Source organism: Cotesia typhae, unplaced genomic scaffold, assembly GCF_013202065.1.
Source record: "Cotesia typhae breed Kobodo isofemale line unplaced genomic scaffold, CoteBio_Ctyphae scaffold_152, whole genome shotgun sequence".
Lineage (NCBI taxonomy): Eukaryota > Metazoa > Arthropoda > Insecta > Hymenoptera > Braconidae > Cotesia > Cotesia typhae.
This window is the reverse complement of record NW_027423776.1, coordinates 1016025-1030368: the sequence shown is the minus strand read 5'-3', so window position 1 is coordinate 1030368 and position 14344 is coordinate 1016025. Positions and strand designations below refer to the sequence as shown.

The following is a 14344-nucleotide window of genomic DNA, read 5'->3' as shown; positions in this document are numbered from 1 at the left end:
AGCAAGTCAAAACATCAACAGCAAATGAAATGCACTTGCTGTTGGAAATAGATACTACTCAAAGAGTAAATCCAATCGGTATTTAATTTGGGCTATCAAATATTTAAGTCAACTTTCCAGGTAGGAGAGAATTTTCTAACTACACGTCACCTATTGGAAACAAAGAACACTTAAAGATTCTATCTGTAAATTCGTAAACTAAAATGTGGTTAGTATCAATTAATTTATGTGTTATTTTGAGCTCTTCGAGCTCAAAAGTCTGATAGAAGTATCATAGAAGAATATTCTTTAAATTTTCAAACTGCACTAACTTTTCAATAAATCAACCGATTTTCGCGCGCTTGGCAGAATTTGACGCAATTTTTTTAGTTTCATTATGAATCTTCAAGTTTGAATTGATGAAACTAGGAAATTTTGAGTAATTTCAAAAAAAACACTTTTTTTGGTTTTTTTTTGTTCATGATATTTCTTGAACGAATTGACCAATTTTGACTGGCTTGACGGCGATCGACGTAATTTTTTCATGCTAGTAGCTGATTAGTTTTTGAAATCGATCAGTGCAACCGTTTAAAAGTTATTCCAAAAAATGTCGGAGTTATGTTAAAAAAACACTTGTTTCCAAATATTTTATCGAGGATATCTCTCGAACCAATCAACCGATTTCCTCGTTTTCAGCGGCGATCGACGCGATTTTTTAAGCTCTAAAATTATTCTACATCATCAAAAACGATCCGATAAGAAATAACGAAGTAATGTCAAAAAAACACTTTTTTCTATTTTCTTTCGTTCACGATATATCTCGAACGAATAAACCGATTTTAACCGGATTGGCGACGATCGGCGTGGTATTTCAAGCTTAAGAGCGAATTAGTTTTTGAAGTTGATCGATAGAGCCGTTTAAAAGATATTCCAAAAAAACCACTTTCAAAAATGATTTTTTTCTTATTTTTTTTGAGATTTTTCAAGATTTCTTAAAATCTATCCGTCCGAATCGGTTCAAATTCTCAGGAAATCTAAGTTCGAGAGAACTCTTTAGAACACCGTTTAGTTCGTTCCGATCGGTTCAGTCGTTCAAAAGTTATAAACGAGTTACAAAGTCACACACACACACACACACACACACATATATATATATATATATATATATATATATATATATATATATATATGTCAGAGAGGCATGAGTTATTGTTGGGGATTCGGTATTTTGTGATTCACTCATTTTTATTATTACAATTAATTAATATTCACAATTACAAAAAGATCAATTATTACGAATGAGTAGATAAACTCGTACAAGGTTAAGTTAATTCAGGCCGCAAACAATATTAATAATATCTTGCGATTGACCGAGACTTAGGAAATAACGAATTCGCGATCACCAGGACGTCCGTTCGATCTCGATCTCAAAGCAAGAATGTCTTTTCAAAAACTATTCTCAAATAGTCTGCCTGCTGCACATTTCTCTTTTCCTTATTAATTTTATGATACCCCTATCGTCCTGGGATCCCGACTACGTTGACAACCATGTGCCTACCTAGGCCTAAGCCTACCGCAATAAAACATTTTAGTTATATCTTATTTTACAAAATATTAAAGTAACAATACATTTCTTAAAATAACTAAAAAAATAGAAATATCCTAAAGAATATTCTCATCGCTTCGTCAGAAAATACTCCACTGTACTTTACTCTCCGACATATATATATATATATATATATATATATATATATATATATATATATATATATATTAGGGTGCTTTTTTTTTTTTTGCGGTGGTAGTTTCATGTCGATACGATCAGTGGTTTAGGCGTGATTGAGCCTTAAACGAAGACCATTTTCATTATATATTGTTACATTTGGTTTGTTACATTTGTCCATCGTGTTTCCAGACTGAAACCAGAGTGGGCTCAGTCGGTAACCAAAATGGATATGTAGTGAAACCATAATGAATACATTTTGAAAACAGAGTGTTTCCAGAGTAAATACATAATCCGAACAAAAACAGTTTCACTGTAAAAAATTGCGCCAAGTCCACGTTCATAAAACTCATCTCAATAACATCTGCACTTTGCAAAAAAAATAAGACTCGTTACAATAATTTTCATTCTATACAAAAAAAAGTTAAATACAAAAAAATACCAAGAAACCGTCATAATGTTGAAAAAATTGAAAAAAATTTATTGAAAATTTAAAAATTAAGAAAAAAATTTTTTATTGTACTTGGCGCGCGTCATTGAGTACCCCAAATTTTTTCGAACGAATTTCAACCCGAGAAAAACGATTTCGCTTGAATTTATGTAATGTAAATATGTATAATTATATAATATATATATATATATATATATATATATATATATATATATATATATATATATATATATATATCTTATCAGCTCTAATTATATAATATATGATTTCATACATTGTTATGTTTATAGATTCACATCAGTGAAGTATACTCAACGAATTAAAAACACTGCTTACTGGATTAATATCAGTTCCAGTGAAAAAATCCGTTTCGAAAATTTTTTCAGATTTTTAGTGAAAATATCTGTCAATATGGTAGTCTGGTGAAGATATCTGAAATAACACAAAATTTTTTAATTCAATTTTTTCAGTTCCGTCATTAAGCTTTCATGAAGAAACTTGATCATGCTTCGTTTAATTGTAATTAACACATTTTGATTGGCAATCACACCGCATTTTCTCAATTTAGTCGGCCATACGTTTTATTTTTTAATCAACTCAATTTTCGCACTGATTCCACGACAGAGTCAATGTATGCAGGCGTATTCACTTGTAAGCAAATTGCATAACCGAACAGGAGAGGGCGTTTTATTGAAATCATAAACGATGGGCGGACAATTTAAAAATTTCAAATAAAATACGTATGCCATGTTGATTTTACCTAACTTTTGTTAAACGTATCATAAAATAATATTTCACTAATTACATTTATGCATTTTATAGGTTGACTTACTTATAAATGTTGAAACATTAAAAGGATGTTCATGTATCCTGAAAAAATTTGGGGTACTCAATGACGCGCGCCAAGTACGATAAAAAATTTTTTCCTTAATTTTTAAATTTTCAATAAATTTTTTTCAATTTTTTCAACATTATGACGGTTTCTTGGTATTTATTTGTATTTAACTTTTTTTTCTATAGAATGAGAATTATTGTAACGAGTCTTATTTTTTTTGCAAAGTGCAGATGTTATTGAGATGAGTTTTATGAACGTGGACTTGGCGCAATTTTTTACAGTGAAACTGTTTTTGTTCGGATTTCATATCTTTTTGTTAAGTGTAATTTTTTGCTCGCCTCTTAATTTTAAAATTGAACTTTTCCCGCGCAAAATTAGAAATATGTAAATAAATTAATTAATGCAGGTAAAGCTATTATCATATAAAAGGTTATTTGTTCGTTAATTTTGAAAATCAAATCCTAACAAAAAATTAAAATTCTGTTTCTCTCATAGTAGCTAGTAGCATTAAAAGACTTAACGTGACTGATCCGCGTAAACTCCGCGGTTAAAAGCGATTAACTATCTTTTAATAGGGATTTTACATTTTTATTTATATACAGTAAAAATTTTAACATTTTTTTGAATTAAAAAAGTTGTTGATTGGGATTTAATACTCTAACCCTTGTGGAAATAATTCTCTGAAAAAACTCTTGAAAAGTCTTTATAACTCTGAATAAGACTTTTCGAAAGTCTTCACATCCCTAACTAAGTAAAGGAAAGACTTAATAAGTCTTCAAAACTCTGCAATACTCTTCAAAAGTCAAATTTTTCCTGCAATTTCGGAATTTCTCAAAGAGTTATTAAGACTTGATAAGACTTGTTCAGTTTTACAGGAAAAGAAGAAAATATTTCTTTTCAAAAAAATTACTTATCAGAATTAAATAAAACTATAAAAAAGAAGTAATGCATGTTTTAAAAAAATTTTTTTTAAATAATATTTTCATCACGAAAATACTTTGATGGGCATCGAATCACTCATAGTTGAGCAAGTCAAAACATCAACAGCAAATGAAGTGCACTTGATGTTGGAAACAGATACTATTCAAAGAGTAAATCCAATCGGTATTTAATTTGGACTATCAAATATTAAAGTCAACTTTCTAGGTAGGAAAGAATTTTCTATCCACACGCTATCTGCTGGAATTAATTGATACCTAACATATTTTAGTTTACGAATTTACAGTTAGAATCGTTGAGTGTTCTTAGTTTCTAATAGGTGGCATGTGGTTAGAAAATTCTTTCCTACCTAGAAAGTTGACTTTAATATTTGATAGTCCAAATTAAATACCGATTGGATTTACTCTTTGAGTAATATCTGTTTCCAACAGCAAGTGCACTTCATTTGCTGTTGATGTTTTGACTTGCTCAAGTATGAGTGATTCGATGCCCATCAAAGTATTTTCGTGATGAAAATATTATTTAAAAAAAATTTTTTTAAAACATGCATTAATTCTTTTTTTATAGTTTTATTTAATTCTGATACGTAATTTTTTTGAAAAGAAATATTTTCTTCTTTTCCTGTAAAACTGAACAAGTCTTATCAAGTCTTAATAACTCTTTGAGAAATTCCGAAATTGCAGGGAAAATTTGACTTTTGAAGAGTATTGCAGAGTTTTGAAGACTTATTAAGTCTTTCCTTCACTTAGTTAGGGATGTGAAGAATTTCGAAAAGTCTTATTCAGAGTTATAAAGACTTGTCAAGAGTTTTTTCAGAGAATTATTTCCACAAGGGAATACACATTAATTTAATAATAACAATAATTCATTCAGTAATAATAATGATAATAATATTTTTAACCTCAATTTGGTATTACCGATGTAATTAATTTCATTCTCATAATTTTTATTATTAGTGTTATTGTTATTATGACATTGTTGTAAGTAAATGACACAATACACCATGCTCATAATTGTAAGACTTTTCACCTAAATCCACTTGATTGGATAACAATGCAACCTATCGGCAACGACCACAAAATCATAGAATGGTACACTATCCAATGGGAATAACCTCTGATTATGATTGTTCATGTACAAAAAACCTTTGTTCCAACTTTAAATTGTTTATTTCTTGTTTAATTAACATTTTTAATAAGCTGAATATTTGTATTCTAAATATTTGCACTGCGCATGCGTCAACTTTACGTTTAGACTTTCAGCGCGGACTTTTGAAAATTATATTGACCAGCACAGTGATTAGAGTAAGTGTATTTTTCTTGTAATTTCAATTATAGAGGTCACAGGACAAAAGGGCAACGTGTAGTTTTTAATAATTTTATAATAAGTTTTATTTTAATAAAGTATTGAAATTTTTTTAATTAATTGTTATGGATTTTTTTTTTTTTTTTTTTTTTTTTAATACTTCGTAGTATTCATGAAAATAGAATTGATGAAAATAAAAAAATGTACATGCATTGATTAACAATTCTCTCGATATTTTTAAAAATTTAGAATGAAATGAATATTTATTAGTTATTTATTTATTTACTTAATGACATTGATATTGGCTGACGTCTAACAACAATTTTTTTAATTATTTGAATTAATTAAATAGTAATTCCTAAAAAATTACACTCGTAAACTTTTTAATTTTTTACACATGAGATGTGCTTGTCACTATAATTTTCAAAAGACCGCGCTAAAAGTCTATACGTAAAGTTGACGCATGCGCAGTGCAAATATTTAGAATGCATACATAAAGCTAATTAAAAATGTTAATTAAACAACAAATAAAAAATGTGAAGTAGGAACAAATGTTAAATATCCATGAACAATCAAAAATAGAGGCTTGATGAACCAAATTGCTACCAAAATATTAAAAAATGCGACAGGGGGGCTAACTTAAAGGTACATTATTAATAAATTTTCTTTAAAATGAATAAATGGAGAACTAACAAATGTTGATATTAAACAATAAAGAACAAACGACGAGCTAACGACGTGATGAAAAAAAATCAAAAATTAATTAAAAAAAAAATTGTGGGGTGGTAACTTTAGTGAGCTATCCCGTTGAATCTACAGTTTATGTAGAAAGAACCAGTGCACCCTGGCGAGTGTAGATCCAAGCTGCGAAATATCTTTTTAACTGTAGTTTCCCATCTATCGGAGGATTACTATGCATTCTCGAATTATTTAGTCTGTGGCAGATCACTTTGCCCATCGAAAAAAAGTCAGGATCGAAATTTTTGCGTTGCTATAGTTTGTGCTGATTAAATTTAATAATATTAAGCAGATTAATTGTTATAATTGCATATAATCAATTAATATCAAGAAAATAAGGTATGAACTACCGTTATAATACTAATTTAAGGAAAAAAAGGACCGTAGAATTAAAAATAAATTTGCAACCTCTAAAAAACGCGATGCTTACAGTAAACACAGTCGGTAGTCTGGCGCTCCGTTTACAACGGGATTTTTGAACGGACCTTGGCGCCAGATGCTACCGAATCTGTGAATGATAATAGATTGTTTTCAGAGTGAATACGTACTGTAACCGATATGTTACCATAACGTGCCCAGAGTGGATACATTTTGTCATCTTGTCACGGGGCTCCTTCATTACCCGTTGAAGGTCCTCACCCTAGCCGCGGTTAGTAATCGACGGATCACAGAGCGCTGTGGTCTAGGATGCTCGCGCAGTAGAAATAAAATTTACATAAGTTCCGGGGCCTAGAAGATAAGTGTTCCGCGGGTGGGGATAATCCCACACGAGGGACGAGTGAAGTTGCCGAACGGAAAAGCGACATTGTGATGCCCGAGCAACCAACACGAAATTTTGGAAATTTCAGGTAAATATTAATATTCCTCTGAGATTCCTGTGGAACCTTCAGAGCGATTATTTTTAACCCGTAAAATTGATAATTACTGCTAGGCATTTAGCCAGCCTAATTATCCAATATAACCATTCTAACTATCCTGAATTTCCAGATAAAATATTGCTAAATATCCCGAGCTGCGACGCAGTAAACCCTGATTCAATTCTGACACACACACTCATACTTACAAAAGTTGCTTATTCCTACGATACCCTCTTATGGAGCGTCTATATCTTAGTTTCTATTATAGTACCTATTCCTGCGATACCCTCATATGGAGCGTCTATACCGCAGTTTCTATCATAGTTTCTTATTCCTGACAGTACCCTCATATGGAGCGTCTATACCGCAGTTTCTATAAAAGTTTCTTATTCCTACGATACCCTCATATGGAGCGTCTATATCGTAGTTTCTATCATAGTTCTTATTCCTGGCAGTACCCTCATAAGGAGCGTCTATACTGCAGTTTCTAACTAAGTCCCGCTGTCCACAGGACCCTGACGCTCTAAGACTCTAGATATGCCCTGGGTGGTCGCCCGGACCTCTGCCCAAGGTACATACCGTCCTTAGCCCTTTCGCAGTCCACAGGACCCTCACTACGGAACTAAGGAACCTGAAGTCGACTAAGACAGAGGAGGATACCATGACACTAGTCGACAACCTGCTAATCCTGACCTCCTCGACAGCCCGTGAACGAGGAGTATATACTGTAAAATGTTTTCCACACACACACAAACGATTCTCGATAAAATAATTTATCCAATACACACTTGACTCTAATTTACAATTATTTTAAAATCCATAATACTTTTTACAACATATCTTCCTGGGAATCAAATTTCCCGGTCCCTAACTTGACTTCGATAAATAATTTAATTAAATTCTGGTTGCTTAATTATTAATATCACAGTAGCGTTTTGTTCAACCAAAATGTTAGATTAATTAAAATGTACTCGAATTCAAACTGCCTGTATAATCGGCTTACGTCTATTTTGAATTCCAGTCAAGATTTGAGATTTAGTCTTCAACTTGGTAAAATTTTCCAAGGCTAAACTTTCTATGTTGATTAATTTAGAAATCATCGTACTGGAATTTGACAAATTTATTTATCGAAGTTTATTGAACAAATTTTCTTTTGTTGATAAATTTTCTCTTGTAATTTTGTTTTAAAAATTAATTTACTATTTAACAATTTTAATATTCTAATTTAAAGAATGTGTGTCTGTGATAATTTTAATCTATTATTTTTGATAATTTCTCAAAAGTAAATTTCAGTTGTTAATTTTAATTTAAATTTTAATTCATTTTTACATGTTGATTTTATTGGTCAATTTTGATCTAATTCGGACAATTTTCTAATTTTAATTTTCTTTAGTTTTATTTTAATTCCTAATTTGTAATAAATTTAATCGACAGAATATCGCTTATATAAATGACGCAGTTAACTCAAAATTGTCGATATCAAAATTTCTGATTTATAAATTTTAATCTAAATTTATTTGAGCAATGTTATAATAATTTTATTTCTTTTATTTTTAATTTTGAATTTTTCCAAATTATTGAATTTTCTATTTGTTCAAATTTTAATTTAACTAATTTTAACCTCGATTTATAATTTAGATATTTCAATTAAATTCGAATAATTAATTAATTAATCAAGTGGGGTTATTGGAAGTTGGAACCTGGCCTGTGCCTAGAGTTTCCGGGGACGACGCAATAATTTTCCGAGGTTAAACTTTATTTTGTACCTGAGAACTTTTGACGATTTCTTCACTTGAGTTCGGCTCTCTTTGTTCTCGTTGACTTCTAATAGAGGTAACCTTGTCCGCCAAAATCACGGTGTTCTCGGTACTCGGGTTCACTGCGTCGCAGCTCGGGATATTTAGCAATATTTTATCTGGAAATTCAGGATAGTTAGAATGGTTTTATTGGATAATTAGGCTGGCTAAATGCCTAGCAGTAATTATCAATTTTACGGGTTAAAAATAATCGCTCTGAAGGTTCCACAGGAATCTCAGAGGAATATTAATATTTACCTGAAATTTCCAAAATTTCGTGTTGGTTGCTCGGGCTCCGGCATCACGATGTCGCTTTTCCGTTCGGCAACTTCACTCGTCCCTCGTGTGGGATTATCCCCACCCGCGGAACACTTATCTTCTAGGACCCGGAACTTATGTAAATTTTATTTCTACTGCGCGAGCATCCTAGACCACAGCGCTCTGTGATCCGTCGATAACTAACCGCGGCTAGGGTGAGGACCTTCAACGGGTAATGAAGGAGCCCCGTGACAAGATGACAAAATGTATCCACTCTGGGCACGTTATGGTAACATATCGGTTACAGTACGTATTCACTCTGAAAACACTCTATTATCATTATGTATTTACTCTGGAAACCACGGAGCTTAGATAGAAGGAGCTCGAACGGCATAGGTCATTTGGTATAAAATGTGTCCTCAAAAACAGCAGCAAATAACATGTACCTATTTTCACCACCAGAGTAGCGCAACGATCACTACAATCTCTGTGACGTCACAAAAAGCCGTTAAGATTTTATGAAGTATGTAAACATAAACAAATGTAAAATTAAGTTTGCTTGGACAGTGCTGTTAAAGTGTGAAAATAATTGATAAAATAATTTAAGAAAATGGTCAAAAAGTGTTCAGTTAAAAATTGCTTAAGTGGCTCAACTGCTGAAAGAAAACGAAACGTTGAATTAAACCGTCGTCAAACGACTTTATTTCAAGTACCCAAGGTAATATAACCAATAAGTTCAATCCATTTTATTATAAGTTAATAATATATAATTTAAATTAAGTAATAATAAGAGTTAATTAATTTATATTCTGTGATTTTTCAATAAAGAGTCGAGTTTTATTTTGTAATCACTAGTTTATAAAATCAAAAATTACGGGAATTATAATCAATAATTAATAGAATGAAAGTTGAGGATAAATAAGATATAAAATTTTTAAAAGTTATAATTGATTAAAGACATCACAGTTATTTATTTATTTAAATTTTTTTTTTTTTTTCAAACAAATTTCTATGAGTGTGGCTATTAGCATTTACCCGTGCTAGCATTTTTCCCCTGTTTTTGCTAACACTTCAAACTTTAAAGTATAAAAAAAAAAAAAGAGAAATTGCACATTTTTTTGATTCAGCGTAATAGATGCGTACTAATATCTGAATAATCGTTGGAAAAATAATTTTTTTCTTAAATTAGTGTCCCGATGCATTAAAAAATTGGAACTTGGCATTGTCACAACATCTTCTTCATAAAAACTTTGTCTGTGAATTGCATTTTAAAGATGATGATATCATTAGAACATTTGACAGAATAAACTTGCCAAATGGTGAGGTTTTTGATTTACCAAAAGAAAGATTCCACTTAAAGGCAGGTGCAATTCCTGTACAGGAAAATATGATCGTAGACCACCATGATGCACGTGTATTAGATTCTTCAAATACAAATCCTTTACCTATGCAAATAGTTTCGGAGGAAGTGGTTATAAACGAAGAACTTGATACTGGCTGTTCTGCCGGAAAACATATGGAAGAGAACAGCAACATAAGTGACAATTTTTCCGATTGTCGCCAACAAATGTATAGTTCAAGTATCGTAAATGAAATAATTGAAGATACAACAAGTCATACTGGAGATCTTGAGTTGGAATGGCAAATATTATGCGAAGAAAATTATCGTCCTGCAGCTTTTGATGACAATCCTGGAACGTTTTCGTTAACTACAATATTGCAAGCACTGAAAGATCAAGGTTTACCACAAAATTGGTGTTGGTCAAAACAATCAGAACCACAAAAACTTTTAATTCTATATTACATAGATAGTTTTTGAAAAAACTAAAATTAGAAGTTAAAATTAGTAATAATCTAATTATTCAGGTACTTAGACTTTAGTATATTATCGGCCGGAAATATAAATTTTATCTTTCAATTTTTATCATTTATTATTTAGATAACTGTTATGGAAACAGGGGTGACTGTTAATTACAATTATTCATTAACATCAGTAATACATTTTTTTAATATGCTCCAAGAAATTGAAAAATCGCAGTTTTGCAGTGGTGCTGGAGTGAACAACGGAAGGTTTTTATTATCTTCATTTCCTTGTGAAGTAATGAATAAAATGAATTACGAATTTTATCTTTTTTTGTAGGTGTTCAACCAGGTGTGATGGTATTTTACAATCACCCGAAAAATATAAAAGATTTATGAAAATGAATCGATGTTTCAGTTGTCGATCCTTACGAAAAAGATTGTTAATGTCGTCAAAACGAAAAAACAACGATATAACGAAACGTTACATTACGATTAAACGTAAACTGCATGTAAAACAAAAAAATTTACATCGTCTGAAGAAAAAGGTAATATTGGTTTTATAATGTAATTGCTGTTATACTATTTGTTGTTCTACAGAATCATCAATTGAAGGAAAAGATGGAACAATTAAAACACCAGTGTGCTGTAATCAAAGATAGTGTTATTGAAGAAGAAATCGCGGATCTCCCAGAAGCCCAAAAACAAGCAGTTCGTGCTTGTTTTCAAGCTGCTAAAGTCAAAAATTCGAAACAACGACGTTATACTATTGAGTGGGTATATGAGTGTCTAATGATTAGAATTAAAGGTCCTGCGGTTTATGATAAATTGCGTGAACGTCAAATATTACCATTACCTTGTAAGGACACACTAAACAGATACATAAACAAATTAGATAGCGCTTTTGGTTTTCCGAAAGCTATATTTGACACTCTCCGTTTGAAGGCATCGCGAATGGAAAGTTATGACAAAAGGGGTATAATTTATTTTACGTGACACGTGGTAAACTTTGCGATACTAACAATTTTTCTACAGTTGGTTACTAACAATCAATGCAAAGACAATATAACAATTGCTTCTTCGAAACATTACGTTAAACTATACGTGAATATGAGCTGTTGAGCTTTATTAGCGTTATAAATTATCCACTTTTTATTTCTATTATTTTTCAAAAGCATTTGTTACAGTAATACAATTATGACATACACAACAATGATACACATTGTGTCATTTTTACATTTACAAAGAAATTGCGTAGTACTAAATTTCGAATAATTTACATAGGCTTAATATCATTTTTGCTAATATGCTTATTAATACGTAGATAATGCATTATTAACATAGCTTAATTAGAAATAAATTACTTTTGCTTACAATTTTTTAATACAAGTACTCCAAGCATTTTATTACACTAACTTTCATCTTCGTGTTTTCGCAGGTACCTTATTAATTGACGAAATCGCTTTAAGCGAAGCTGTAAAATTAAATACTAAAACTATGGAGTTTAATGGCTTCGTCAATTTAGGCAGTTACACGCCACAAAACTTAATAAACGAGAGAGCTGATCATGCACTAGTTTTTATGTACCAACCCTTCCGTGGTACATGGGTCCAAGTGTTGGGATATTTTTAAGCAAAAGTGCAGTGACGAAAGACGTTCTGCATAAATTAATCATAGACTGCATCATCCAGTTAGAGAAAGCTGGAATGCAAGTAGATGTTGTCACCTCGGATGGTGCTCAGTGGAACCGCGGAGCGTGGAAAATTTTGGTATCGAAGACCAAAAATTCAGTTATACGCATCCTTATGATACATCTAGACAACTATGGTTTATGTCAGACTTTCCTCATTTGCTGAAGTGTTTCCGAACCAAAATTCTTGAGGGACCTTCGTTTTGGGTAAGAAGTCAAATATATATGTTTATAATTTTGTAAATAGTATGTAAATTGACGATGCGTAATATTTAGTAAGAAAAAATATCATGTTTGGTATGAAAAATTGTTCTCATTACGGTAATTAAATAGCTTAATACATTTTTAGACCCCTGATGGGATTGTGAAAAAATCCATTGGGAAGTTTTATTGCAACACGAGCTTCAATATAGACCTAACTTGAAAGTTTCGTACAAATTAACACCTGAACATATACACCCCGAAGGATATCAAAAAATGAATGTTCGTTTAGCGGAAGAAGTAAGTAAACTTTAATCTTTAATCTTTAACTTTTTATCTGATTCTTTTATTTTCATGAAAAATTAATATTAGTTGAAACAGTTGCCTTGTAAAATACAGATTCCGCCATTGGTCTCTTTATTCATTCATTGGTAGTTCAGCTTTTTTCATAATTATCGCGAATTTGGTATTCCATTTACGTTCACTATACTAACTTAATAATAATTTCGGAAGAAAACTAAGAGGCCGGAAATGCCTGTTTTTTTTTCTTCGGATTTGAATATATAAATTCGTATAATATTTGTTTTTTAAATCAATCAGACCGTCTACTCAGCGTGAAAACAAGAATATGCGGTTTGGTCATTCTTTAAATTGCAATAATCTCGCATTAGGGATAGTTAATCAATTTCAAATTTAAAGGGTTAGTGCATTTCAATATCCTTATTAAGTATACAAAAGTTTAGAATTTTCCGACATTACTATTTCCGAAGAACGACTACCTCACTGAAAAAATCAAAATTTAATTTCAACAGAAATTGCAATTTTTTATTCTTTTAGTTATTCTCTAAACCATTAAGAGTTGCTATGATGACTTGGCAAAACGATTGCACCGAACTGCAAGATTGTGGACCCACTATCAAATTTATGGAAAGAGTAGATAATTTGATAAAGGCGATGAGTTCTTGCACTCCTGAATCTGCTTTACGTTCTAATGACGAATGTCCAATGAGACAGGTATTGTATTATTTTCAATAAAGTAGAAATAATTGATTATTTCAGTTAAAGACCAAGTGGAAATGAAATCGGTATATCACAGCTAACGGCGCATAAAACGAATATCAATACCTTCGAAAGTTTTTTTCTCCATCACAATATTTATCAGAAGGAGTAAGTAAACAATATAAAATTGAAGAGAGAGGAGAGTCACACTTCTACACACATCTATTCACAGTTCAGATACTCCATGTTCTTCATTCGGCAATAACAATAACAAATAATAACAAACAATTTTGTAGTATGTTGATTCCCAATATTTAGTAAAAAAATAATTAATATTTTATGCATCATACATCTTTTACTAAATCTAAGACAAAACATTTCTTATAATTTGAGTTAGTAATGCTTTGCCGCTCTGTTTTCTTATGTATTGTTATGAATTTCATTTTTCGTTATGAATTTAAAATTAATAATCACATGTACATATGTAATAACCATTCACTTCAAATTATTTCATTGCATGAACATTTTCCAATTCACCAACACTTCTTGATATAGTTCTATTTTTACGCTGTAGATTATCAAAGAATTTGACAAATATTTGAGAGAATGGGAAGCTGAAGCTGTTGATAACAAAAACAAATGTCGCAAGAAGAAAAATCAAAATGTAGAAAGTGATGACAGTATTGAAAAACATTTTTTCTCGCTATTACCAAAAGCACGCTAACAGGATTGAAGATTACTTTAGGAGGGACACTTGAACTATTGGATTTTTG

General features: G+C 31.1%; 1 protein-coding gene across 1 annotated transcript; it reads left to right on the top strand.

Moving 5' to 3' along the window:
• The first annotated feature begins 9216 nt into the window (after positions 1-9216).
• On the top strand, positions 9217-12328 carry LOC141536294 (uncharacterized). The gene is made up of 6 exons (XM_074256725.1): positions 9217-9599; positions 10071-10747; positions 10821-10951; positions 11022-11229; positions 11282-11657; positions 12120-12328. The coding sequence occupies exons 3-6, from the start codon at positions 10830-10832 to the stop codon at positions 12311-12313; spliced, it is 900 nt and encodes a 299-aa protein (XP_074112826.1). The 5' UTR covers positions 9217-9599; positions 10071-10747; positions 10821-10829; the 3' UTR covers positions 12314-12328.
• Positions 12329-14344: the final 2016 nt, after the last annotated feature.